At 39.4% G+C, this 26,451-nt stretch overlaps 2 protein-coding genes across 5 annotated transcripts; both read right to left on the bottom strand.

Annotated features, from left to right (window-relative positions):
• Positions 1-269: 269 nt before the first annotated feature.
• gpr155a (G protein-coupled receptor 155a) lies at positions 270-13,563 on the bottom strand. Of its 4 annotated transcripts, XM_085135740.1 has the most exons (16): positions 13,273-13,559; positions 12,533-13,054; positions 11,512-11,911; positions 10,994-11,162; positions 10,742-10,897; positions 9,377-9,460; positions 9,096-9,216; positions 8,921-9,002; positions 8,576-8,666; positions 8,282-8,480; positions 7,473-7,562; positions 7,184-7,314; positions 6,492-6,587; positions 6,340-6,404; positions 1,886-2,020; positions 270-1,643 (listed from the first exon to the last, which is right to left on the bottom strand). In XM_085135740.1, the coding sequence occupies exons 2-16, from the start codon at positions 12,993-12,995 to the stop codon at positions 1,448-1,450; spliced, it is 2,478 nt and encodes an 825-aa protein (XP_084991866.1). In that variant the 5' UTR covers positions 12,996-13,054; positions 13,273-13,559; the 3' UTR covers positions 270-1,447. The 4 variants fall into 4 exon arrangements, with proteins under 4 accessions (XP_084991866.1, XP_084991867.1, XP_084991868.1 ...); XM_085135741.1 differs by lacking the exon at positions 7,473-7,562 and having other exon boundaries at positions 13,273-13,562; XM_085135742.1 differs by lacking the exons at positions 270-1,643; positions 1,886-2,020 and adding an exon at positions 2,921-3,177 and having other exon boundaries at positions 13,273-13,563.
• Positions 13,564-15,327: 1,764 nt separating this feature from the next.
• Positions 15,328-26,239, bottom strand: LOC146500679 (acetylcholine receptor subunit alpha). The gene is made up of 9 exons (XM_085135744.1): positions 25,951-26,239; positions 23,323-23,465; positions 23,176-23,220; positions 20,333-20,442; positions 19,736-19,931; positions 18,247-18,484; positions 16,347-16,570; positions 15,898-16,134; positions 15,328-15,798 (listed from the first exon to the last, which is right to left on the bottom strand). Exons 1-9 carry the CDS (start codon positions 25,991-25,993, stop codon positions 15,670-15,672), a joined length of 1,365 nt encoding a protein of 454 aa, XP_084991870.1. The 5' UTR covers positions 25,994-26,239; the 3' UTR covers positions 15,328-15,669.
• Between the last annotated feature and the right edge of the window lie 212 nt (positions 26,240-26,451).

Below are 26,451 nucleotides of genomic sequence, written 5' to 3'. Positions count from 1 at the left end.
GTCTGTGTAAAAACAGAGGCCCACATCTACATGCAACCACAAAACGATTCCACAGTTTGACACTAGACTCATTTTTAAATCAGGCATTTAAAAAACAAACAAACACCCAAAACCTTCTTGTACAATGAACTAGTATGAAACAACTGAATAATATTCAAAACCATTGTTCATATAATTGATCAGAGTGAAAAATTCATAAATGCCACATTATAAAATGCAGGTTTAAGTTTTCGCTCAATTGTTCAATAACAAATTCATGAATACACGAGTTAAGGTTTGGTAATAAACTTTTTCTTTTATTAGCCAATGTGTGATGATACACATTATATTATAGTAACTTAGATATTTACATACATTCTATTAATATCAGAGTTAGAAAATTAATTAATTTGCTTGTTTACCTGAGAGAGGGAAAAAAATAACTGCAGCATCTCCAACTTCTAAAACAAAACCCATTTTCAAGTGAAGACTTAGATTTTCTTGCTAATGTTTACTTTTTTATGTGGTTACTGAAATGGACAAACAAAAGCAAGTAAAAATGTTGATCGAACTGGCCAGTTGCTATTTGTTAAAGCTGTATAAATAATGTTGTGCATCACTGTCAAGACCCGTTCAAGTACAGGTTTCCAAAGCAACGATACCTTTGCTTCATGCGAAATTAATAATTAATTGGTGAAATGTGACTCCTTTCCCTTTATTTATTTGGCAAATGATTCTTGATAAGAGTGAGGAAAAACAAAGGTGTCCTAGTAGATCAATGACTGGATTAAGCAGAGGAGACTTTTTTTTCCCACCTCACATGCACTTTTTTTTAAAATGAGAACACCTCTTTGTGCTTTATCACTCACAGAATGGCATAAAACATACAAATAAAGTGTCCCGCACAAAACAAAACAAAACAAAAAAAATCTACTTTTGGAAGCTTCTTCCCTTGAATCACAATCCCAGTGAAGTTCCAGTGTGACACATACAGTATACACCTCCACACCTTAAAGAATACCTCTTCTCTGTAAACATCCATCACAATCTGAAGCCTGACCTGATTTTCCTGAAATGTGTTGTATTAAACAGTAGGCGAGTCACAGCTTTTTCACATAGTCAGGAATTATTCAGCTGCTTTTAAGGTGTATCTCCTTTTGATGTCACCTCCAAACAATAGATTTGGATGAATAGGAATATATGTATGGCTCATGTTCAAGTTTTAGCAATGTGGCTTTGACACAGTGCCTCAGAAATAAACTTGACATGTTGGATATAGAGACTGAGGTGGTTATTATACACTTCTCCTTCCCTTTGAGACAAACTACACACAGCTGCCTTTTTTTTTTTTTTCCCATTAAAGGAAATAGTACATCGAGTCTTTTGCTGTACAGGAATTTTCTGTTTTGACTGAAATTTCTTTTAGGCTTTTAAAAAAAAAAGCAGCTCTTTTTTTTAAGCAAGCATCTTATGCCATGAAGCGATAATACAGCGGACTATCTTGGAAGCTGTATTCCTGCTTGATGTGCTGGAACACACCACCCTCTTGTAATCGCGTCCCGTAGAGTACTGCCTCGCCACGGTCCTGAGCTAAACCAACCTGCAGAAGCCACTCAACAAGTTCACAGCCAAGAAAACAGTCCACCATAGTCTTCTTTCCACACCTGAAAGTCAAAAGAAGAAATCACCCAAAGGATAGTTGTCTGTAAAAAAATCCACAAGAAACAGAGGAGCAGACAGAACCCACACACAGAAAAATTACTGAATCAGGAATAATTTTGTTTTGAAGGTATTGTGGTTTGTGAGTCACCGAGCATCAACAAAGGTTTGCCTAGACATTACTGGGAAACGCATTTGTCATCAGTCTTCAACCAGAGCAGCGGTCAGTAAGACAATGTGCTCTCACCTTCTCTTTTTAACAATGTCATGAAAACACTGCTGCTTGTGGTATTTGGTGAACTGGGTGCAGGTCATCCTGATCTCCTCAGGTAAATCACTCTGTGGCTGCTCTTCTTGTTTTCCATACCACAGACTGTATAATCTAAACACAGAACAAAATTAAATCAGCGGACACCGTAATATAATGTAAACATAGTCGATTGTACATTTGCTATATTCAATGTACACTCACTGGCTGCTTTGTTAGGTAAACCTGTTCAACTGCTCATTAACCCAAATGTCTAATCAGCCAATCACATGGCTGTAGCCTAGTGCATTTAGGCACGTAGACATGGTCAAGACAACAAGCTGAAGTTCAAACTGAACATCAGAATGGGGAAAGAAAGGTGATTTAAGTGAATTTGAACGTGGCATGTTTGTTGGTGACAGACAGACTGGTCTGAGTATTTCAGAAACTGCTGACCTACAGGGATTTCCTTCACAATCTGCTCAAAGAAATCCTGCCGTTAATTAATGCTTCAATCTTAAATATGATCAACTCATCTCTAATAATCGGCTATGTACCACAGGCCTTCAAGCTGGCTGTAGTTAAACCTTTACTTAAAAAGCCATCTCTAGACCAAGCTGTCTTAGCTAATTATAGGCCAATCTCCAACCTTCCTTTCATATCAAAAATCCTTGAAAGAGTAGTTGTCAAACAGCTAACAGATCATCTGCAGAGGAATAGCTTATTTGAAGAGTTTCAGTCAGGTTTCAGAGCTCATCACAGCACAGAAACAGCTTTAGTGAAGGTTACAAATGATCTTCTTATGGCCTCTGACAGTGGAGTCATCTCTGTGCTTGTCCTGCTAGACCTTAGTGCAGCGTTCGATACTGTTGACCATAATATCCTATTAGCGCGATTAGAGCACGCTGTAGGTATTACACTGCACAGTGTTGGGGAGTAACGGAATACATGTACCGCCGTTATGTATTTAAAATACAAAATATAAGTAACTGTATTCCGTTACAGTTACCGTTTAAAAAGGTGGTGTTTAGAATACAGTTACTTTGTTGAAATAAATGGATTACACGGCGGTACTTCCCTGTTTCATATTGTCGCAGGTCAGGACTGTTTGGGTTTTGTTTGACAGCTACGTTCTGTTGTTCCAGGAGGCAGCGTTACGGTTGCCATGGTTACAGGGTGATGCTCTCTCTCTGCGTGTTTCCTGGGTGAGAGAGCGCCTTTTTGTTGTTGCCGTGCTAATCATCATAGGCAGTGTAGTCCGTGCTGAATGGACTGTCATACCCGTTATGTGTCTGTGAGCGAGGGAGGGAGAAAAAGGAAAAGTACGAGCTGTCATCGAGCAAAAACGGGAGCTGGAAGCATGTAAATATAATAATAACCACTGCAGCCAAGAAGAGTGCCTGACGAGCCCAGTTGTAAGTAAGCTATTAAGACCATTGACTGTAGAAAACATAGACGACTCGACCACGCCTCCTACCATAGTGCAAAAATGAAGCCAAAATACCCCGCTTGTGGAGGCTGCCATCTTGCAAATTTGGAGCCAGAGTCTGCGCAGTAGTGACTTGAGGTGGAGCGACTGTGTAACGCTCCCGCCCACACACCCGCTGGACGTGACCGCAAACACGCCCCCCTACACTTTTTACGTAGCCCGGCTGCTCGAGTTTTTTTTCCTGGTTTACCGCGACCGACGACTCGTTTAATTAAGGTAAATACAACCATGTCACTGTTATAAAAAAGACACACAGCTTATCATCTTATAGTTCTAAAATCGCTCTGTTGTTAATTCGTTAGTTAGATTAGCCGCTAGCATACGCACTGTGTTGGAGGCTTGTTGCTAGCTAGTTAGCGATGCTACACACCTGCTACTCTTAATACTCTTCAACACTTATGTTTTATTTTATCCATTTTTAGACAGCGATGAGATCAGCTGTACACCCTACAGAGGCCCAGAGTTACTGTTAATATCAAAAATATAATGCTGTCCTTTGAGATTTTAACATAAGACTGTGAGTGTAATGGATCTAAAAACTGTTTAAATCTCTACAGCCTGGTAACATGGAGACTTTAAAAACATCAGCAGAATGTTTCAGTAGTGTAGTCTAATTTGTTCTTTTCATTTAATAATAGAGTCCATATTATATCAACAGCTACATTCACCCTGGAGAGAAACTAGTGAGGGAGACCATCAGGACCAAGCTGGGTTTCCTGGGTCCAGAGGTTTGGAGAAACTTCCTCCCTTTCTTTCATCACAGCTGTCCTGTGCCATAAGTTCTGTTGACCCGCTGTAACAGGCATCATTTAAGAAACACCAGGAAGACTGAAGCTCATGGCATTGATCAAGCAGGACTCATGATCTTCACCAGCAGCTCCCTCACAGGGAAATCTTCAGCACTCCTCCGTAGACCCGCCCCAGGAGATGGATAAACCCAGCATTTCATCAGAAATGCTGGGTTTTATTCAGAATACGTTACTCTCATTGAGTAACGTAACGGAATACGTTACAGAATACATTTTGGGGCATGTATTCTGTAATCTGTAATGGAATACATTTTAAAAGTAACCTTCCCAACACTGGCACTGCAGTGGTTTGTATCATATCTATCTAATAGACTCCAATTTGTGCTTGTAAATGGAGAGTCCTCTTCACACACTAAGGTCAATTATGGAGTTCCACAGGGTTCAGTGCTAGGACCAATTCTGTTTACATTATACATGCTTCCCCTAGGCAGCATCATTAGAAGACATAGCATACATTATACCCAGCTCTATCTGTTCATGAAGCCAGATAACACACACCAATTAGTTAAACTGCAGGAATGTCTTAAAGACATAAAGACCTGGATGGCCGCTAACTTTCTGCTTCTTAATTCAGATAAAACTGAGGTTATTGTACTCAGCCCTGAAAATCTTAGAAATATGGTATCTAACCAGATTCTTACTCTGGATGGCATTACCTTGGCCTCCAGTAACGCTGTGAGGAACCTTGGAGTCATTTTTGACCAGGACATATCCTTCAACGCACATATTAAACAAATATGTAGGACTGCTTTCTTCCATTTGCCCAACATCTCTAAAATTAGAAATATCCTGTCTCAGAGTGATGCTGAAAAACAAGTTCATGCATTTATTACTTCCAGGCTGGACTACTGCAATTCATTATTATCAGGATGTCCAAAAAACTCGCTGAAAAGCCTTCAGTTAATACAAAATGCTACAGCAAGAGTACTGACAGGGACGAGAAAGAGGGAGCATATTTCTCCTGTATTGGCTTCCCTTCATTGGCTTCCTGTTAAATCCAGAATTGAATTTAAAATCCTGCTCCTCACATACAAGGTCTTAAATAATCAGGCCCCATCTTATCTTAATGACCTTGTAGTACCATATCACCCTATTAGAGCACTTTGCTCTCACACTGCAGGCCTACTTGTTGTTCCTATAGTATTTAAAAGTAGAATGGGAGGGAGAGCCTTCAGTTTTCAGGCCCCTCTTCTGTGGAACCAGCTTCCAGTTTGGATTCGGGAGACAGACACTATCTCTACTGTACAATATAAAGCGCCTTGAGGCAACTGTTGTTGTGATTTGGTGCTATATAAATAAAATTGAATTGAGCAATCATCTTTAAGGTCCGAATGGTCTGTAAAAATATCCAGTAAGCAGCAGTTCTCTGGGTAATAATGTCTTGCTGATGTCAAAGGTCAGAGGAGAATGGCTAAACGGATTCAAGCTCATAGGAAGGCAAAAGTTACTCAAATAACCACTCACAACCACCAAGATTTGTGAGAAAGCATCACTGAATGCCCAACACATTGAACCCTGAAGCAGACAGGCACCAATCTTGTCAGCTAAGAACAGGAAAGTGAGGCTACAATAAACACAAACTCACCAAAATTGGACAATTGCGAATTATTTGCTGCCACATTCAGCTGGCAGAGTCAGAATTAGACATAACCACCACGAAAGTATGAGTCAATCCCGCTTTGTATCAAAGGTGTACGGTGGTGCTGAAGTAATAGTGTGGGGGATATTTTTTGTCTTTCGGCTCCTTACTACCAACTGAACATTGTTGCTGAACCTGGTGGAATGGGAGATTTGCGTCATGGATGTGCAGCCGACAAATCTGAAGCAACTGTGTGATGCTATTATTTCAGTTTGGATGAAATCTCTGAGGAATTTTTCCAGTGCCTCGTTAAATCTATGCTATGAAAAATTAAGGCAGTTAAAAGGACAAAAATGAATCCAACCAAAGGCTAGTAAGGTGTAACTAATAAAGTGTCAGTGAGCATATAAACCAGCGGGTAAATTTGATTTACCTGCATAAGACTGAAAGCAGTTCTGAAGGGAAAAATAAAGTCCAACTTTTACCAGTAAGGTGTACCTAATGAAGTGGCCAGTAAGTGTCTAAAAATGTCTGAATGTGCTTTATAATTTGGCAGTTTCATATAAAAGCCTTTTACCTCTTTTTAAACGGCAGCAAAATCAAATGTTTGTCCAGCCCAAAAAGAGCAAAGGAGAGAAGCCCCTGTCAACAGGAAAAGATAAGCATGACTTTAGTGCTGTGGGTGAGTATACAGTCATGAATAGGTAACAGGATATTTCTAACACAAACCTGTCCATAGTTGACCACAGCACAAAAGAAGAGCAGCTCCAAGTAGAGTCTACCAGGATTGTGGTTAAAGAGCAGCCACACGCAGCTGGACAAATTCTGTGAAAACAGGATGTAAGAAGACCTATGAACTAGAAATAGTAACTAACGCTGTTCACTGAACCAGCTTGTAGAACCAGCTGAGTGGAAATTCATTAAAACAAAAAGAGTCCCTCCCTCGTATGCCTGCAGTGAATAAATGAGATCAAATTATATATTTTAAAACTGGCTTCAGCAATAAGTAAAAGCTTTTCATTTAAGCCCAGAATCACTAATTTCTCATAATATACGAAAAGGAACTACATCGCAGCTGACACATGAAAGTATACCAAAGCATCTACCAGCAATACCTAGTATCTTTTCTTGTACTTTCAGTTTTTTAATCTAGATACCCCTAATACACTATTTTAAGATTTCTTTGTACAGTAATAAAAATATATAAAATTCAATGTAACAGTAATATAAAGCCAGAGGCATGACTTTTCTAATGGGGTCTCTGAATGTGTTTCTTAAAGTCTTCCAGTGACAGCAGTTGGAAATTACACAGCTCAGCCATTTGTATCCGATTTGGTTTGAGATGCACTAAATATAATAATGCAGGCGGATGAAGGCTGACTTCACGTCACTGTAGAACTGAAAGGTGGTTGTTTACTCACAGCAAGCAGGCTGACAGTCAGAAGCAGACACATGAGCACATGGCGGGCCACTTGTCTGTCTGCAACCTGTTGGAGCTCCTCCACTTGGACAAGGAGGCAGTCTGTGGACTCGCACCTGCTCTCACACTGACCTGAGGGGGGCAGCGAAACAAATAAGGAAATAATTAAACCTGATAAATTACAAGAATATTCAGTTTGATGCTCATATACTATAAAATGAACTAAATCCTACTGCTTTTTGAAGTCTCACAATAAAAACACTCATGTCAGTTTCTTATCAGTGCAGTACCTGCTTGTGTGGTTGGTGTGCTGCTCATATCTGCACTGATGATCATGTCAGGCAGGGGTTGGGTTGGTGCACAGTCACATATGAGGCATGCTGATAAAGTAAAAAGAAATATTTGGAAGCAATTCTCAGCTTATCTCATTTTACACAGGATGCAGATATTCAATAAAATACAAGTTCCAGGAAAGTAAGTAAAGTACTTTCACTGACTATGAATAATGCATATGAAAATACAGCCCCCCAAAAATACTAGTGACAAATATTTTTGCTGATACAACACAAGTACTTACAAAACAAGATAATAAACTCTTTTATTGAATCATTCAAACAGTTTCTCTTCACTACTTGCAGAACTGGTTTGCAAGTTTGCAATAATGTGTCTTGCTTACTGGAACTATGACCATGAATCAGTTGTGGCATGTAGCGAAACAAAAGCACTGGATCTAACTTGTTCCTTTCTGACACTCCTTTCTCAGCATTAACCAGCGTCCTTGCTGTGGAGAATTGTGTCTTCAGTATGGAACCATCATGTGTCCTTGGGGAAAAAAGATTTTTTTTGTGTGTGTACTTTGCTTTTTGATAACTGCAGAGACTTTGTCTACGTGATTAACTGAAACCTTATCTGAGAGGAAGGGGTTGCACTGTGCGGCAGTATACTGTAGAAAACTAGTAGATAAGGGTTAATTTGAACTTTGGATTTCCAGTCCAACTTGGCTGTAAACAACTGACATCTCTATATGCACGCTCAAGTCTTGATCAGGAGATTTAAATTTTAACATCTCGCTTCAGACATCTGGCAAACCAGAACGCACCTTGATCTCTTGGTGGGGGGTCAGTCTCAAACAGGGTCTGGTTTTCGGGTTCATTTTCAATCAAAGGATCTTCTGGAGAGTCAAATGAGTTCACCTCTTCAGTTTGGACATTTTGGGCCCAGCTTCCTCTGCTGAGACACACAAAAGAGCCTCCTCCCAGGAATATGCTGAAGGCAACTACGAATGTGGTGCAGATTATCTGAAAGAAAACATCCAAATTGTATGCAGGTTTTATTTCATTATCTGTAATTTCATGGCAGAAAACAGGAAAATGACTTCCCCTGGTATTATTACCTGTGCTCTGCCATAGAAGAAAGCTGCATCAATGACTCCAAACATTTTTTCCCCACAAATGAGCAAAACTGCAGTTATTAAAGCTGGAATCCTGCAACCATAGATGCAACAAATTCAATCACAGTATTAAAATATAAAAACCAGGTCAATGGGATTACCCTGAACAACGTGCATGACACTTGGTTGCAGATATACATTTTTTACTATTTAATTTTAAGTGAGGTGGTATCATGCAAAATCACATTATATTATGATATATTTAGTTCATTTACATTGTTGATTGCATCATGAATGTCAGTCTAAACCAAAGTGACGTGTTTTCCACTCTGTGCACATTCCTCTTACCCCCAGCCCGCAATGACCAACATGCCCGCTGAAACTTTCAGATCCTCAGACTTCAAGAGCACAAGTGAGAGTGCTATCAAACCTTAAAACAACAAAACATCAATTTCAAAATTTGTAGTCACACTACTGATACATCTCACCAGTATGAACCAACATGAATTAGTTTAATGCGTACCTGGCCATATAAAAGTGCTGAAGAGTGAGGTACATAATAAGGTGAAAGTCAGGACCTGACCAATAAAGTTATTTTCCTTCACTACGAAGTTCCACAAGATCATCCCAATGCAAGTCAGAACCTACAGAGAACAAAATAACAAATACAGGCACTTAGTCATTTTTGAATGCCCACAGGTGAGTTCCTTCATATAGATATGATTTATATGATTTACTTAATCATTAGACATATTAGACATTAATGGTGCTATTAGTTTTTCATGAATGCAATACCATGCTTACCTGTGCAAAGAAAAGGTTAACTGTAAACAAGTGAGGCAGCCTTTTGAATTTTTTACTTAAAAACATGACAGCAATAGTCCACACCTGAGAGAGAAAACATGGATTGTAAATTATCTATTATTGCAAAAACAAAGACTTTACCAGAAATAGTACACTAATGGTGACTGGTTGTTCATTTTCCGAAGAAAGTAAATGGGAAATTACTGAGAACTATGAAACACATGACTAAACAACAAGCACTCTGAGGGAGCAAACTTCCATCAAGACAGTTTATTCTCTGGGCAGTATCTACTTTTAAGCAGATAGTATTATATCCCGAATAAAAACATTTTTGTGAGAGTAAGTAATAGATACTAGGTAGTATGTAATTTATAACCTGAGCTTATTATGTAACATTATACAAGAGTATATTTCTAACTTAATAGGCAGCACATTCTCTTTTCTTTAAAGATACAAAGGTTTTATCTTTAAAACTTTTCTTTCAATGTGAAAAAAGGCAGATGCCAAGTAAAAAGTGAGATCAGAGGTCTAATGTGAAATTTAGATGCAAACTATAATTTGACATTTAGAATTCCCATATACCAGTATCATTTCCTGTTGCCAATACAAACAAAGGCAGCAGATTTGTAGGCATACTTTTAAAGATAAAGGGCATTTTTTGAAAGTTTGACCTTGGATAAGTGATCAGAGGTCCAAGATAACATGGTATTTAGAATCCCCATATGCCAATATGTAGTCAGTACAACATATTGGCATATAGGGGTTAAGGAGCAGAGATGAGTATATGGGTTACATGAAAAACTTCCAAATCTTCAAATGATTGTTCCATACAAATGTGGCACACTTTGACCATGTGACCCCACTCTACACTCCAACAACACTTCCAAAAATGTAATCTCCTTGGTGGATGTTAAAAAAAATGGAAACATTGAAGGGAAACAACAAAAAAGAAAACAATGTTGTTTAATCATTGCAAAAAGATAATCGTGGCAACAAGTTTCAAGTTCCTTAAAGGATATATCAACAGGCAAAGAATGAGGAAGTAGGTCTGCAAGTCACTAAACATCTGTCTACTTGCATATCCTGTTAGTGGCAGAGGCTTTTAAGGTTAGTTTGCCAGTGTGGTTTAAACATCTACAAAGACTGCCTGCATCTCTAATTTACTTGTCCTGAATGGTCGAACATCAGAGCAGATAAACAGGAGATGAGTATTAATAAAGCTGACCTTGACAAAGAAAATACAGTCAGTGAGCGCCCTGTGTGTTATTAAGTGGAGGCAACTCTGAGTTCACTATGACCTTAGTTCCCATCCACTGAGATACATTTAAACAGTGATCAGCTGATAAAGAACTAGCTGTGACTCACCAGTGCAACTAAGCTCACGATGCTTATGTTGAAACTGACGTTCTGCAGTGAATTCATTAAACGCTGAGGATCCGTCCAACGGATCGTGAGTAACCAGGCAGAAACATACATTATTGGAGCTGAGAGGAAAGTGCTGATCACCATCCCAGCAGTTACCTGTCAGGAATCAGAACAAAGAAAGCATGCACAGTGAGTTAGAGAGATAAAGCATAAGGTAGGTGGTATGTTGGCAGGAAGCTGTAAAGAACTCACAACTTCTAGCTCTGCGTTATAATAAACGGCATAGATGGCCACACTCGGTGCAGTGGGAAACACTCCATAAAGAAAGGCGTAATCAGAGAGGCTGGAGTGGTTCAAATCGCTGGTGTTGCGTTTGTCCAACAGATCCACCATGTCCTTACAAATCAGGGGCATTAGTAACCTGAAAGCCAAATCAAGTCATGTACCATTACCTGAGGCTTTATTTAACACTGATGTGAAATGCAGTGTAACTATACAAACTTTGCATGCACTGACAAGCATGCTGTGCCTGAGACTACTTAATATGTCATCTATTTGATAACAGCTTTTGGTCAGAGAAAGGTCTGACTCATCTAAAGCATCAGCACAAAACAACATGGTGGGAGCACTTTGAAAAGCCTGAACATGCTGACTCTCTCTAAACTTCCATAGTACACCTCATAAATATAAGACAAGGTTGTCTGATAACACTAATATCACCCTGTTCTAGAAAATCAAGTGCAATAAAAATCTAAATTACTTCCACTCACAGTTTTGCTGTAGTAAGTAATATCAGTGTCACCACTGTAGATTTGGTTAATTTCCCCAACTGGCCCACCATGGACAGGCCCAGGTAGAACAGAGCTGCTCCCCCGAAAGAGTTAGCCAAGCCATCCACAAACTGAGCCATGAAGACGGGAACGGTTTGGTGCAGCACAAAGTGGGCAATGATGCCGATAACAACCATAAATACTATGGGATTCTTTATGACCTGTAAAACTACAACTCCCACAATCACTACTTTGCTCTGTTGATGGTTTCCCTGATCCTTCCACTTCTGGATCTCACAGAGGGCAAAGCCGATGGGATTGAGAAACATCAGGGACACAGGTGCCACCAGATAGATATACTGGAGGTACTCTGGATATGTACTCTGGTACAGGGCTTCAACTGTGGATGAAGATAAAGCAAAAAAAATAAATAAATGATGAAGAAATGTGTAAAAGGTTTAAAACAAAACCGAGCTGGATACCTACAAAATGTTATACAGTAGTTTGTAGTAAAATAAAGAAATGCGAGTGTGCCTGCATCATGAACAGGTGATCATAACTCCTATCACTGCAATAGCTTGATTCTATTTCTGACTTTAAGCATAAAGCAGAAGAGCAGGCTTAATCTGAAACATCCCAGAAGGAAGACAGTGGATGGAAGTGCTGAAGTGAGTGCAAAACAAAAAGCATCTCTGGCCACATAAACATTATATAATTAAATATTAAAAATATACAGTTAATGCTAGTCAGTTAATTTGAACTTAAATTGACTTTTTCAACTGGGTGTGGTTTTGGTTCACATTATATCTACCACTCTATTTATTTATTCATGGATGAACTTGATGTGAATAAAAGAAAAGCCGCAAAAGCAGTGATATCAAAATCTGTTTGCTAACAAATAATAAAATCCTGGGGAACTGAACTCTGAGTATGATGGATGGGCAAACAATGGGACAGCGCGTTTACACGTCACAGCTCTGAATGACAAGCTTTGTGTTTGCTGGGATTAAAAGTTACTTACCTATAGGATATCCCAAAGCAAAATCATTGCTTTGGGTAGCAAAAATTGAGAAGAGCCCAGCCTTACTGTAGCGACTGACGGGGCTGGCTACTATCAATGTGAGGATGCAGACGAGGAAGAACACGCACACTTTGGCGATGAGGATGCTCCAGAGAAATGGCCAGATGACATTACCAAAGTCCAGCAGCACCATGTTCTTGAACAGCAGTGCTGGGAGAGCAAACTTGGAAACAAAACTCCCCAATCCTTTGGCCTGGGTGGAGGTGATAATGTTTGCCCTCCCTGCGATGTATCCGCACAAAATTATCCCAAAGCACTCCAGGAGAGCCGGTAAGAGCCTGTCGATGGACATGCTGGAGGAGAGGGCAGAGGAGTCCAGCTCCTCAGATGAAAAGTTGAAGCTGCGGCTTCTTTCCGGTGCCTCCATCATTATGTTGACCCTCCCTCTGCCGCCAGCTGTCATGTCTGGTTTGCGGTAACATTAATCCCCTCCTCCTCCTCACCGGTCGGCACTGTCAGTCACTAGGGTCACCGAGGAAAACTTTCACTTATAACCTTTAAAATCACCGGTTCAGCTGTAATCCCATTACACACGTAGAGCTAACTACGTCAGTTAACCGAAATAATATCGTATATTAACAAGACTGCTTTTAGATAGGTTTTAACGTTGTTTACACATATTTAAAAAGCACTGCAACCGATATAACTTGTATATATATTTTTTAATAATGCAGTCTCACCTGTCTGACAGCGGTTGAGCACCCATGCGCTAGTCATATTTAGGTAGCCGTCAGAGTTAGCCAGCGAGCTAACGTGAAGCTGGAGGCAGATACTAATCAGAGCTTCTTACAGATCCAAATTTCGCCTTCCACCTTTACTAACTTCTTAAAAATAACTTGGCACTAGCGCTCTTCTTACTGTTACGTGACCGCGTTGCTTAATATCCAACCCACAAGTTTCATTAGCCATGATTTGTCAACACATCTCAACCAATCACTTTTCAAGATAGTGAAAAGAGGCGTGGTGTGGCGCCTTCTTTCTATCCTTTTCAAAAACAACGTAGAGACGGTATAGAAAGATAGCATAACTATGACCACTTATTTCCGCAGTGCTGACAGACAGGCTTGAAGGGTGCATTTTAACCCAAACATAAACTTAGTAAAAGTTTAGTTTACCAGACGCCTACCTAAATTTAAACAGCTTTAAAAATTTAAAGTCTGGAAACCCCCTGTACGGGGAAATTCAACCGCCACCTCACAACAGCCAAGTATGGTAGAGTATAGTCTACAAGTCACATGACCAATCATCGCTACGAAAGACTGAAGACTGTCTTAAATGACTAAAAAGCATTTAAATGCTAATTTTCAATTAAGCAAAAGTTTTGTGAAAAGGGTGTATCTGCATGTTATGCCAAATTATAGTTTTAAAAAGGCTTTAATCTAAAAATGACAAGAACCACAGTTATCATCATAAAAATGATGACAGTGATGGAAAATGTTAACATTCAGCCCTTCTCACGTGCTGAATGGAAGGATCCTGTTTTGTCTTTGCAATCTTTTAATACAATATATACTTAACTGTACGAGTTATCTTTTGCATGAAATGTTCTGTCTTCTATGATCATAAATCTTTCTGTGTTTTTTGTTATTCTTGGTCAAGAGCCATGCAGACTGTTGTTGCAGTTTCATGTTAGTCAGAATGGTGAGTGTGGTTCAAGCTGTCAGGAAGGCAGATATAACTAAAACTATCCCTTGTAACAACCAAGGTATGTAGAAAAGCGTCTCTGAATGCACAATACATTGAACCCTGAACCAGATGAGAGCCATTCCTGTCAGCTAAAACACTGAAAAACATGCAGGTGAAAAATCTGCACCAACTGTGTGACGCTGTCATGTCAACATGAACCAGAATCACTTAGGATTGTTTCCAGCACCTTGCTGTGGACCCAGTACTAGCAAATTGTAAAGCAAAGAACAGGGGAGAACAATTACATTCAAATGAGCACAAAGCATGGCAGTATCATTTATCTGGGATGTGGGAGTATATCAGGGAAATTAAAATGTTGATATACTCTCCCAAGTATCTTAACTGTGGAGTTAACTGTGGAGTGCACATTTTATACAACCTATAAAACCCAGAAATACCACAAATTTAGTCTCCTGTGTGCCCTGTGAGTTAAGTAAAAAAGTTAGCTGATGCCTGTGTCACATGCACCTGTCAAATAACTGCTGTGAACTGAGGAGCCAAGAGCTAAGTAAGCATGTAAAAGCACATTACAAGTAAAAGTGGGCAGGTACAGAATCTGCATTAATATTTGAATTTCAAATAGAGAGCCGACATAAGGTGTACAGTGTAAACAGTGACGTGGGAAACAAAAGGCAGAGGTGCTTCAGAAAAATAAGTCTGACTAATAATAGTGACACGATTATCAATCAGACCCTCACGCTTTAAACTTAGGCACAATTACCAGCTATAATTAGATTATAGCTTATATGATTCTAACATGTACCATTTGATATTAAAGACATTAAAATGTGCTCCAGAAGTTGGCAGCCTGCCGTGTGCTGCTACGCACATTAGCTAGAACTGGATTCTTTTTTCCTAATCTCTATGTTTACCTGGGAAGGTGTAGGTCAGAATTTTCATATTTTTAGTGGTATGAAGCACGTGCCAGTGCTCTTGTATCAGGACAATAGAACAGAATAATGCAAGGAGCTGCAGGAAGGAGGCTATCAATTTTCATCTGTTTTTCTGCTTATTGCGCTATAAAGTCTACCCTTCAGTCATATCTCACCTTGTAACAGGACAAAACAATTTTATTCAGCTGTACAGTATAAAGATGTCAAGCAAAGCTGCACAATATTACACAACATTAGATTTATGTCCAGTTGCACACATGTTCCTGTCCATACACACAAGGGAAAAAGTAACTCTGTCAAAATATGTTGAATATAAATATGAAAATACTGCAAATTACATGTTCTTACAGGATACAATTGTTCACACTCCAAAAACAAACAACAAGAGAAAGGCAGAACAAGCTGTAAATGCTGTCAGGCCTGTACAGGAGCTTCAAAAAACAAAGGTGAATGTGATCACCTGAGAAGTGTAGCTGGTAGAATATAAATGATGGGTTTTTAAAGCATACTCAGCTCAATGAGGCGGCCTGCGAACACCGCTAATGTGCCAATTAGACACACAGCCATAAAGACACAAAGCAGAATGTGATCCAACACCATGGCCACAAACTTCCACTCTTCAGCAGCCTGGAAAAAAAAAACAATAGAGAAAATGTATCAATTGCAGGACTCTAGATTGGATTTTAGCAACATATTAGCAAAATTTTTTATTATAAGGATGGTTACACTGCTGGATTCCTCATCTGATTTCATGGTTTCTGCGATGTATTTAACCCCATCAATGGCACTGCGCACATCAGGATTCTTTGTGATGGGTGAGTAGTAGGGAACAGCAGAGGCCTGGTTTCCAGAGATATCTGAGATATCAAAATCAGCACCATAGATGGTTTTTATCTGCTTCTCCTTTCCCGGGCGTTTCATTGTTGAGAAGAACATGATGTTGGGAATGGTTTCGATAAAAACCTATCATGAAGGAGACGACAAATGTGTCAGTGAGTGTACAATACCAGAAAAGATGGATAAAGAAGAAAAAAAACAAACATTTTAAGTCTGTTACCACTAGATGGCAATATAATGCAGGAGAAAAACTCAAGCTTGCCTCGCTTGAGCAAATCTACTCCTTTAGTTATTCAGCTCCACTATCAAAATGTAGTCTTTTGCTTTCTTGTGCTCACCTTGCGGACCCAGTTTGGCATTGTGTGAGTGCTTGGGGAGCGGTGGTGGGTGTTGATTACAATGACAGTGATGATGATGGATGCAATGACAAACACCATGGTGAAGAGCATGTACTTCCCAATGAGTGGTACAGCGCTAGAGGTAGACGGGATCAGCTCCACAATGACCAGCAGGAACACAGTCAGAGACAACAGGACAGAGATGCTGAGGGTCATCTTCTCACCTGGAAGACACCATTATAACTTTCACTCTTTCTTAGTTTGTGTAAAAATCAGCATGAGGTGTAGAAATTCAAACACAGTCAGCTGTTGTGTAAATATTTCTGGTCATGTGACAATAGGGACTTATTAATCAAAGAACATAAAATTGCCTATTAAATTATTTCAGTTCAAATTCCATTTCGCAGTATGCAGTTTTTATCAGCACATGATACGTAGATGTTCATCAGATCTTTTTTTTTCTCTTGTTTACTATTCTTGACCTCTTCAGTAGTCTAAAAATAATTCAAATAAAAAGAAAAAAGAAAGAAAATAATGTAATTACATTCTTAGGAACTACGATGGTAAATGTAGGGACACCATGTTTATGCCATAACTAATCCCCGATACTCTGAAGGGTTGATAACATGTTTAGACCATAACTTGACCTGAAAAACATGAACGTATAGGTGCAAATGTCGTGCAGATTAAACTGCTTGAACATGCAATCTTATTAAACTGCCACAAGGGAGGGCTGTTTCCTGAATCCCATCAACTAACTTTAATTTGAATTTATACAGCAGCACATTTGCACTGTTCACCCGAATAAGCAAATCAAATCCAAACGGTGATAGGCTACTTTTTTCCTCTTTCATAAAACCAGGAGTATAAAGAGATTTTGACACCATTCCACATGAGTAAAATGTGAGACATGTTCTTTTTTTGGGGTTTGTTTTTGTTGTTGATCAGTAAGAGCATTTATCCCAGGGAGGGCATCTTTTTTGGCACTAGCATCTCCTCCTCCTGTCAGCAGCCATATCAGAAACAGGGATCAAGTGATGTATTATACATTAAAGCAAAGGCCTGCTTTCAGACATGACAGCACAGAGGGACTCTGGGTAATGAAGCAGACCGACACACTGGGAACATGGCCAGATGTGCACATAAGCTGTGCAGTTCCTGAAAAAGCCAGTGTAGAGACACAGATTTTTCCAACACGGTTTTAGTTGATATCATAATAGGAAAGCCAAATAGTGGCCCTGGTCTAATTTTGACAATTTAAATCGTTTGCATATATGTACACATACACAGGAAACAGTAAAAGAGCTGGCTTTGTCTGAAGCTCAAGCAAATGTACTTAAACAGATTTGAAAAACGCGATTAAATAACATTTTAAATGTTTCCTTTTCTAAACAGATATTTTTTTTAGTTGAAAATTGCAATTGTCTATGCAATTTTAAGGTTTTAAAGTTACTGAGGTTTTACAAGTACTAGTAGATGGAGTTTGTTACCTTTGGACATGTTATAAATAGCTTAGCTTGTAGACTTTATTCTAAGCTTGCTAACTGGCTGTTTCTTCCAGACATGAAAGTGGCATAAATCTTTCTGTCAGCCTCTTGAAAGGAAACAACATACCATTTTTCCAAAGAGGCTGAAGTACTGGCTCGCAGGTAATGATTCCCTTTGAAAATATTTGAAAACCATACAACAAAAGCAAAGCTCAAGATAAATCTAGTACTATATTTGTCAAGATTGTGAGAAACTTCCTCAAGTATATTAATGTATATTAGTATATCAAATTACTTATAAGAATTATGGTTTATATCCTTTTTAGTGAGAGGATGTGTTTAAAACTTTCTGTATATTATGATCTATGATAGATGTTTTATTGTTTGGTTTACATTTTTCAGTGTAAACATACCAGAATCCGTGGGAAGATAAAAGACAAGGCCAGTGAGGAAGGAAAAGAGCATGCACGGAATGATGACATTAACAATGAAGTACAGAGGAAGCCGCAGCATGAGGAAATGGTAGGTGATGTCCAGGTAGGGGGTGTCTTGGCAGCAGGCGTAGTACACCTGGTGCTTCCAGCCACGGAAATCCTTCATCACCCATTCTCCGCTTTCCATAAAGTGGCTCAGATCTGGGCGGTCACTGTCCTGTCAGGAAATATGAATATGATGATAAATATTCCTATTATGTAAATTTTCTAGAGAAATGTAAAGAAAGTTATAAAGAAAGTATAATCAGTAAGCTTTAAATCTGCTTTCATTCTTTTCGTCTGGTTGCAAAGAAAGTCAGATTGTAACAGTGTTTTTGAGAAAATAACCCTGCATTTGACTTGATAAATAATCTCATTAATTTATCATCCTGCTCGCTGGGTTTAAGTCTTTGGTGGTGATGTGGTTAGCCCTGCTGCCTCACAGCAAGAAAATACCTGGTTCAGACTCTGACTTGTGCTCTCTCTGTGGAGTTTGCATGCTCTTCTTGTAACTGAATGGGTTATTTTCAGGTTCTCCATCCAATCACAAGCATGCTTGGTTAATTAGAGATTCTAGATTAGCCATGGAAAATAGGTTCTTTAGGGAGGTATTAAATAAAGAACCATATGAATGCATGATTAAGTACATTTAACTGATTGCTTTGAGTGGTCAGTAGAAGCTGATAAAACCTAAAATGTCGATCCATTTCCAATTGAATTTGTAAAATATGGGTGCTAGATATAGCGAAGAGAGTGTATTTTAAGCCATGGCTCTGATTGATAAGTGGCTATAATGTGAGCATACAGAGTAAGCACCTTCTCAGTCTGTTGCATCTTAGCCTGTTCAGTATTTTGTTGTAGTAAAAAACTAACAGATTGATTGTTTCAGTTTGTTTTAATTTAAGCTTGTATTTGTATCATGTGCACTTTGCTAACCAAGCTAGTTAGCTAGTGCTAGCTGATTAACTACACACTCTTGTCCAAGTAGTACATCTGGTTTCTTAAGCAAAGCATAGTTAAAGTCAGAAATTGAGGCTTTAAAACAGCAGTTAATAAATGAATGGCTGATGTCATAGTCACTCTGTCGATCCTTTATATGCAATTCATGACTTTTCCTCAAATTTAGTTGGCTAAAACTGTAGTTGTCTACAAGCTTATCAGAAAGACTAGAAGGGGAACTTCTTGCCTAGCCCTTGCCAGTGTAAATAAAGAAAACGAAATTATTTACATGTTGCAACACCGTTTTTGTGTATGTACAAATGACAGCTTGAGTTCTTAATTCATGCAAAACAGAAGTTGTCATTTGTCATTATTTTGTAGGTTTTGTGTACACTTTTATTTTTATTTTTGGACTGAGGCAGTTGAGAGTGGCATAAATCTCCTCAACTAACTTTATGAAACAGACTGTGAATGGGGTGATATGTATTACGGGATTGATGACGACCAAGTTCCCATCGTAGGTCCAGGTACCCAGCTTCATGCTGCAGTTCTGGAGGTCGAAGGGGAAATGCAACACAATAATTTCACAGTAGCTTTTGAAGATGGCGGGTGGGTTCCATGTGATCATCCCAGTGTACTCCAGCAGCACTTTGGTCTCATGAACAATGGCAAAGTCACCGTCGGCACTGCGGGTACAGACAAGCACAGGCGGCATCAACATAGGCGATAATAAGTTAAATGTTCACGCAGGGGGACATCAGCACTTGAGGACAGGGTGCGGTTGGCACAAGTTGTTGTGGCAGCAGAGCTGGTTGTCAAGGGAAAAAAACAGCAGAGTGTCAATGCAGCATATGGCACGGGCGTGGGGGGTGGGGGGTCTGCTATACAGAGGCCAAATTTAGCACAATGAAATCCAAGCTATCACACACTACATGCTGCAGTATAGAAATGTGTGATCCAAAATATCACTGATGAGTGTGCTGATTGTTTTCTTGCAGTCAGAATTTTCCAGTCAAGTATAATTTTATTAAGGAAATTATTTTAGGGAAAAAAAATGGCATTGGCCAGTTATAGCTTGAATACGTACTTGTTGTAAAGAACCAGATCAGGACGCCAAATGTCCCTGGAAGGTACTCTGATCTTTTTGATGCCACCATAATCCTCTGGGTTCCACTGCAAGTTCACATCTTTCCATTTCTGAAAAACAGAGAGGGACAGCCAGGACAATAGTTTATACTTCAAAAATAGCAGCCAGTATAAATGGTTCATTTAGTGGAAAAAACAGAAAACATCACAAAAGCTGTTAATGAGTGAAAATTATAATCATCATGCTGAAAGTGGACACAATGATGGTGAAGCAAGCCTGAAGTAATGAGGGACAAAGTATTTTGCACAATGCTTGGAGGACAACAAACTATCTTGAAATAATCCGTAATGAATCAATAGTTACTGTTCTGTGATTTTTGGTGTTTGGATCATAGTTCATCATAAACTCCTTAGAAAAGTGCGAGTTATTAATTATAGACCAAACATAATGATGATTTGTTATTTCTCAGGCAGTTCTTGTGGGAATGATTGCTGTCTATTTTTGAGGTTTTGCAGACACGTGATCACTAACCATCAGTGTTGGGCAGGTTACTTTTAAAATGTATTCCATTACAGAATACAAAATACATGCCCCAAAATGTATTCTGTAACGTATTCCGTTACGTTACTCAATGAGAGTAACGTATTCTGAATACTTTGGATTACTTAATATATTATCATGCTGTTTACAACTACATGAATGTACTATTGCTGTGATTTATTACTGTTACTGAAGGTCCGCGGCTCCGAACCGTAGTAAAGGGACCTCTGGCTAATACGGTGGGTTCTGTGTCGGGCTCGTAGCCGAAAACTAGCTTTACTTTGTTGTCTGGGTCAACTTTGCTAGCGAGAGACAGAGAGAGGCGTTGAAAGGCTGCTCCAACGGAACTTATTGTTTTTGGAGGAAAACACGAACACGGTGTACAGTCGAGTCTTAATAGCTTATTTACAACTGGGCTCGTCAGGCACTCTTCTTGGCTGCAGTGGTTATTATTATATTTACATGCTTCCAGCTCCTGTTTTTGCTCGATGACAGCTCGTACTTTTCCTTTTTCTCCCTCCCTCGCTCACAGACACATAACGTGTATGGCAGTCCATTCTCCCTGCAGCACGGACTACACTGCCTATGATGCTACATTCTTTAGAGCTATACCGGTAGCATTCTGCCTATTAGCTTAGCACAACAACAACAGGCGCTCGCTCACCCAGGAAACACGCAGAGAGAGAGCGTCACCCTGTAACCATGGCAACCTAACGCTGCCACCTGGAACTACAGAACGTAGCTGTCAAACAAAACCCAAACAGTCCTGACCCGCCACAGTATGAAACAGGGAAGTACCGCCGTGTAATCCATTTATTTCAACAAAGTAACTGTATTCTAAATACCACCTTTTTAAACGGTAACTGTAACGGAATACAGTTACTCATATTTTGTATTTTAAATACGTAACGGCGGTACATGTATTCCGTTACTCCCCAACACTGCTAACCATATGATGTTAACCAGTCTTTTCGGATGTGTGACAATCAAGCATTGTAGGAACAGGTGAATAAAGCTCTAGTCGCACAGGCCTATAGACTGGTCAGTGAACAGGCTATAGGGAACCTGTCCTGAGGGAAAAATTTGTATTCCGCTATCGGTTGTTAGTGGTTAGTGGTCAGCAGCCCTACAGACCATCAGTGTCCCTGTGGCGACCATGTGTCGGTAGGGAAAAATCCCAGCCAGCTGGGAAAAACCTCCTTGTATTTGCTTTGGTAGCTAAAATATAGCTGTGGCCCTGGTTTGAAAGGAAGTGGTGGATTTGCCCTAACCCTGTAGAGCTACTAGAGGTAGATGGGTCTATCAAAATACCCATAGTATTGATACCAATGCTGGTTATGGTATTGCATCGATACTAGTCTGATACTTTGTTTCTTTTAAGGTCAGTATGTAGCCCATTGTCCTGGGTTAATTAATTATTTTTTTGGAAACAAAAAATATAATGTACCCCAAACAAGTACCATAATTTAAACAACAGAAACTGATCCAAAGGGTTTTAGAGACAGGCACATTTATATTCCAACTCTCCAAAAGAATCAGATTGATACCAAAATTTGCAGTGTTGTAGAGGAGTACCAGCTACTCTGTGCTACTCTAGCACTGTGTTTCTTCAAGCTGACAGGATATAATAATTCGAATTCAGATTGCATGAAAATACTAATGCAATTTAGTGCATGAAAAACTGGTTAGTTTGCAGTATTGTGGTTAAGTTTACGATCATGCTATGTTGAGCTGGTACAGTGAAGACTGTGGTGTTCATGGTCAGTTATTGTAAGGTTACATTGAACTGAGACATCAGTTTAAGCTGAACTGTAATTCAGTTAAATCCCCAAAGAACAGTAAGCCTCAGAAAATTAAAAGGTCACAGTAATTTTTTTAAAATAGATTCGTGTCTCTTTTTTCGTCCTCTTCCACACTGCTACAGCAGCTGTCAGGACCCCCCCCCCCCCCCACACACACACACACACCACCACCACCACCACTTTAACTTGTGGTTTCGCTTGTGATTTGTGATTAATTATTTACCTCATGGTCTTTTCTTTTTCAGATTTTTTTGGTTAATCTGTCTTTTTTGAACAATGCTAGAGGAAGTAATAGTATAAAATCTAAAATAGTATAAAACCCTGGGATTATTTGGCAAAAATCACCTATCAATGAATTAAAGGAAGAATTGTTATCAAAAGAAAGTCAGTGCAGCCTAATATTTGACTGAGTTTGGCCTTTTTGTCGATGCCAGAACTGACTATAGAGGAATACCTTCCTTCTCCTTCATACACTATAACACAACAAAAAAATTAACAAACCTGTTTCAGTCGCACATTGCTGGTGACAATCTGGTTAACCTCATCCTGTGGATCCAAAAAATGTGTTGTGTTACACATACAGAGATTAGCATTGTGTGACAACAGTGAATCTTGTGACAGGTGATATACTGCGAACTAAGACCTCACCACACTGATGAGCTGAATGAGCTGAAGACCCACAGTAACGTTCACTTTGTCCTTGAAATGACTGACAGGACGGACAACCTTATTGTAACCAGTGAAAAGGGTTTTAAATAGAAGTGTTTCTTCCAAGGAGCCCCAGGCCGTGCCTGAAACAGACAACATAGTTGCTTTGTGATGAGTTACGTCTGGAGTCATTTAAACAGTGACACCACTCTTGGTAGCTCTCCTTGAGTGCTGGAAAATCAGATGGTTTTTAAGAACACCTGACACTTAGGGTGACCTAAATTAGTGTGACTGGAAAACAGACGTGATAATGTAGGTGCAACATGTTTGTAAAATTAGTACACGGCAGTGTGAAAATAAACTCTTGTTTCCATGGTGTGTAGTATCTATAGTATGTGTGCTGCATAACTCTTAAAGTGCTGACATGAAATTTTACAATGTAAAATAGACTTTTACTTGATATATAAATAAAACGTATACATGCAGACTGTAAAAAGAAAGTATACCTTTTAGTTCGAAGGGTTTTTGTATGTGGACATTTTTTTTTCCTTAGCAGGTCTTGAAGTTATTTAAATATTACCTCAGATGAACTACAGACATGGAGAAATATACTGTTCTGTTATTTATTTAACAAAAGTTGAATAAAAATGCAAAATTTGTGAGTAAAAAACGAATTATACCGTGACTGGTTTCATAGGAATTAAAAGGGTAGGTAGCAGCCGGGTGCTGCTAGTAAAATGCAGTTGGTTAACTAATCATCAGCAAGTGTGAGCGCCTATATAAAAGCATAAGTTTGGGCATTTTGCTGTTCTGGGACATTCAAGTGTGTTTTAATAGAATGCTAAGGAGCAAAAATCAGCACTGGATTAAGGAATTGCGAAGGAATTGTTGCTGCCCATCAATCTGGGAGAGGTTATAAGGCCCATGCCAATCATCCACCATTTAATAGTGAGAAAGATTGTTTGCAAGTGGAAGAACAATCTTCCCATGAGTTGATGTCCCAGCAAATTCATCCCAAAGTTAGACTTTGCAATGCACAGAGAGCTCTACTGGCCTGTGCACGGTCAATTTCATTTTCAAGTTCACAACAGTACAAATTAACAGTTGCTTGTTTGGAAGGTTTGCCAGGAGGGAAGAAAAGGAACATGACAGCAGAGCCAAGGTTTGCAGAGTTGCATCTGAACAAACTACAAGACCTCTGGGACAACATAGAAGGCTAGTGTGGAGATGTCTGGCAGTAATGCACTGCATCACACTGAGAAAAAACTCAACACAGCATATCAGCACAAACATCCTCCAACTGTTAAATACAATGGTGGAGTGGTGAGGAGGTTAGGACAGGCTCTGGACATCTCGGGCACTGAATCTTTGTGTCATGGTCCTGCATTCTTAGTTTTCTTGTATATTTGTATTTTGTTCCTTATGCCGTGGTTCCTAGGTTCTGTTAAAGATGTTCCTTATTTGATTACCCCCCGTGTGCCCCTCTGTGTATCTGTGAGCCCTCGTTTCCCCTCCTTGTGTTTCATTTAATGTTTTCCCCAGCCCGTTATGTCTGTGCTCTCTCTCCTCCTGTCTGAACCTCTGTGTACTTCCTGTTTTACTTTGAAAGTCTCCCGTCAGTGTTGCATTTACTCCTGCCGTGTCTTGTTATGATTATCAGCGTCACCTGTGTTCCCCGTGTGCTCCCACTTCCCTCATTAACCCTTTGTGTATTTATGTCTGCGTCTCCCTCAGTTCTGTGTCGCCTTCTCCCTCATGACTGTGTGCCCCTCTGTGTGTTTCCTTGTGAGTCAGTTCCTTAGTACTTCCCAGTTTAGTTTCATATTATTTTGTATCGCCTTTATCCTCTGTCAGCAATAAAGCTGTATTTTGAGTTCAGTCCTGTTTTCCCGTGAGTTTGCGTTTGGGTCCTCTCCTGCCTGCACACAGCCTGATCATGACACTTCAATATTACTTTATTTTTTTTACGCACTGCTTCTGCATTTTGGCTTTGTTTTTGTCAAAATATTTGTGTCCTGGAGACATAGGGACTGCCTGTAGTGTAAACACAACAAACGGTGTGTATGTGCAGAGAGTTTAATTTTGGCAACACTTCATTGAAACATGTGATGGCTCCACTGTGTGGGTTGTTAACAGAGATATTATTTTTCCATTTTCCATTACGCATCTGTCACAAGCCAAAGCAGGACCTCCTTTCGTTTCCCATGACCTTGAAATGAAGGCCATTTTACAGCAACATGTGGTTTGAATGCTTGAATGATTCTCGGGACATTCAACACAGTAAACTAAGGAATTGCCTGTCTATAATTATGCAGATGACTTCATGTGGTGACAGGCAGATGAAGGGTTGAAACGCAGAAGAAAAAGCCTCACTGTACTTGGCGTCGCAAGAGAGCCAGTTTGTACAAAGCTTAAATTTGCTCATTAGTTGTGTTCTGTGAATTGGATCAGTTTACACTGACCTCAGAAAAGTTTCTGTAAATATAATTAATGAAGAATTTATTTGTATTTTTATTTATGTATAATTATAACTGATGTCTGAAACATTTAATTAATGTAAAAAAGGTGAGTACACTATGTCAAAAGTTATCAAGCACACATTTTCTTTAGTTTAGAACAATTTCTTACCTGTTAGGGTGACTAGATGAAAAATAAAAATCACAACATTCATTGTTGCGAGTAAACTCAGGCATCCAAACTAAGATCCATCTTCGACATGTTGCCTGTCGATGACTCGAGAATTAAAATGCGTTGAACCACGTAAAAGATTCTTTTAGCGCTGGCAAATGACTTACTGTACAACCTTCAAGCTCTCCACTGGCAGCCTGGTTGTTATTGTCGCACAGTGGATGTGAGAGACTGCCTGCCAACGCTTGTTATTTGAGAGGGACACAACATATAAGATCAACATTCCACAGTAATCCACCCCTGAAATATCGTATCATGAACTTGGCCACACACAACCTCTAGGTGCAAAGACATGGAGCATGCTTGCTCTGTGCGTTTTCTCTTTCTAATAATCTGTTATTGAAGCTTTGAAATCCTTATCTACAGACCTGTGTAAATCAAAATGATGTCTCCACATTGATAAATCTGTCTTTATGAGTTTGTGCCACAGGACAAAAAAAA

The sequence above is a fragment of the Neolamprologus multifasciatus genome, chromosome 16, assembly GCF_963576455.1.
Source record: "Neolamprologus multifasciatus chromosome 16, fNeoMul1.2, whole genome shotgun sequence".
NCBI lineage: Eukaryota > Metazoa > Chordata > Actinopteri > Cichliformes > Cichlidae > Neolamprologus > Neolamprologus multifasciatus.
Note: the sequence above shows the minus strand (reverse complement) of the source record. Positions and strands in the feature narration are given on the sequence as shown.

What these genes read in the sequence shown, in the direction of transcription:
- gpr155a (XM_085135740.1), bottom strand. Translation starts at nt 12,995, where the DNA reads ATGACAGCTGGCGGCAGAGGGAGGGTCAACATAATGATGGAGGCACCG. An exon ending in TTACTTACTACAGCAAAACT is followed by an intron (nt 11,163 to 11,511) that starts GTGAGTGGAAGT and finishes TTTGGCTTTCAG; the next exon opens with GTTACTAATGCCCCTGATTT. An exon ending in CAGCACTTTTATATGGCCAG is followed by an intron (nt 9,003 to 9,095) that starts GTACGCATTAAA and finishes TGTTGTTTTAAG; the next exon opens with GTTTGATAGCACTCTCACTT.
- LOC146500679 (XM_085135744.1), bottom strand. Translation starts at nt 25,993, where the DNA reads ATGAATGTTGTGATTTTTATTTTTCATCTAGTCACCCTAACAG. An exon ending in TCATCTAGTCACCCTAACAG is followed by an intron (nt 23,466 to 25,950) that starts GTAAGAAATTGT and finishes TGTCTGTTTCAG; the next exon opens with GCACGGCCTGGGGCTCCTTG. An exon ending in TCATTCAGCTCATCAGTGTG is followed by an intron (nt 23,221 to 23,322) that starts GTGAGGTCTTAG and finishes TTGGATCCACAG; the next exon opens with GATGAGGTTAACCAGATTGT.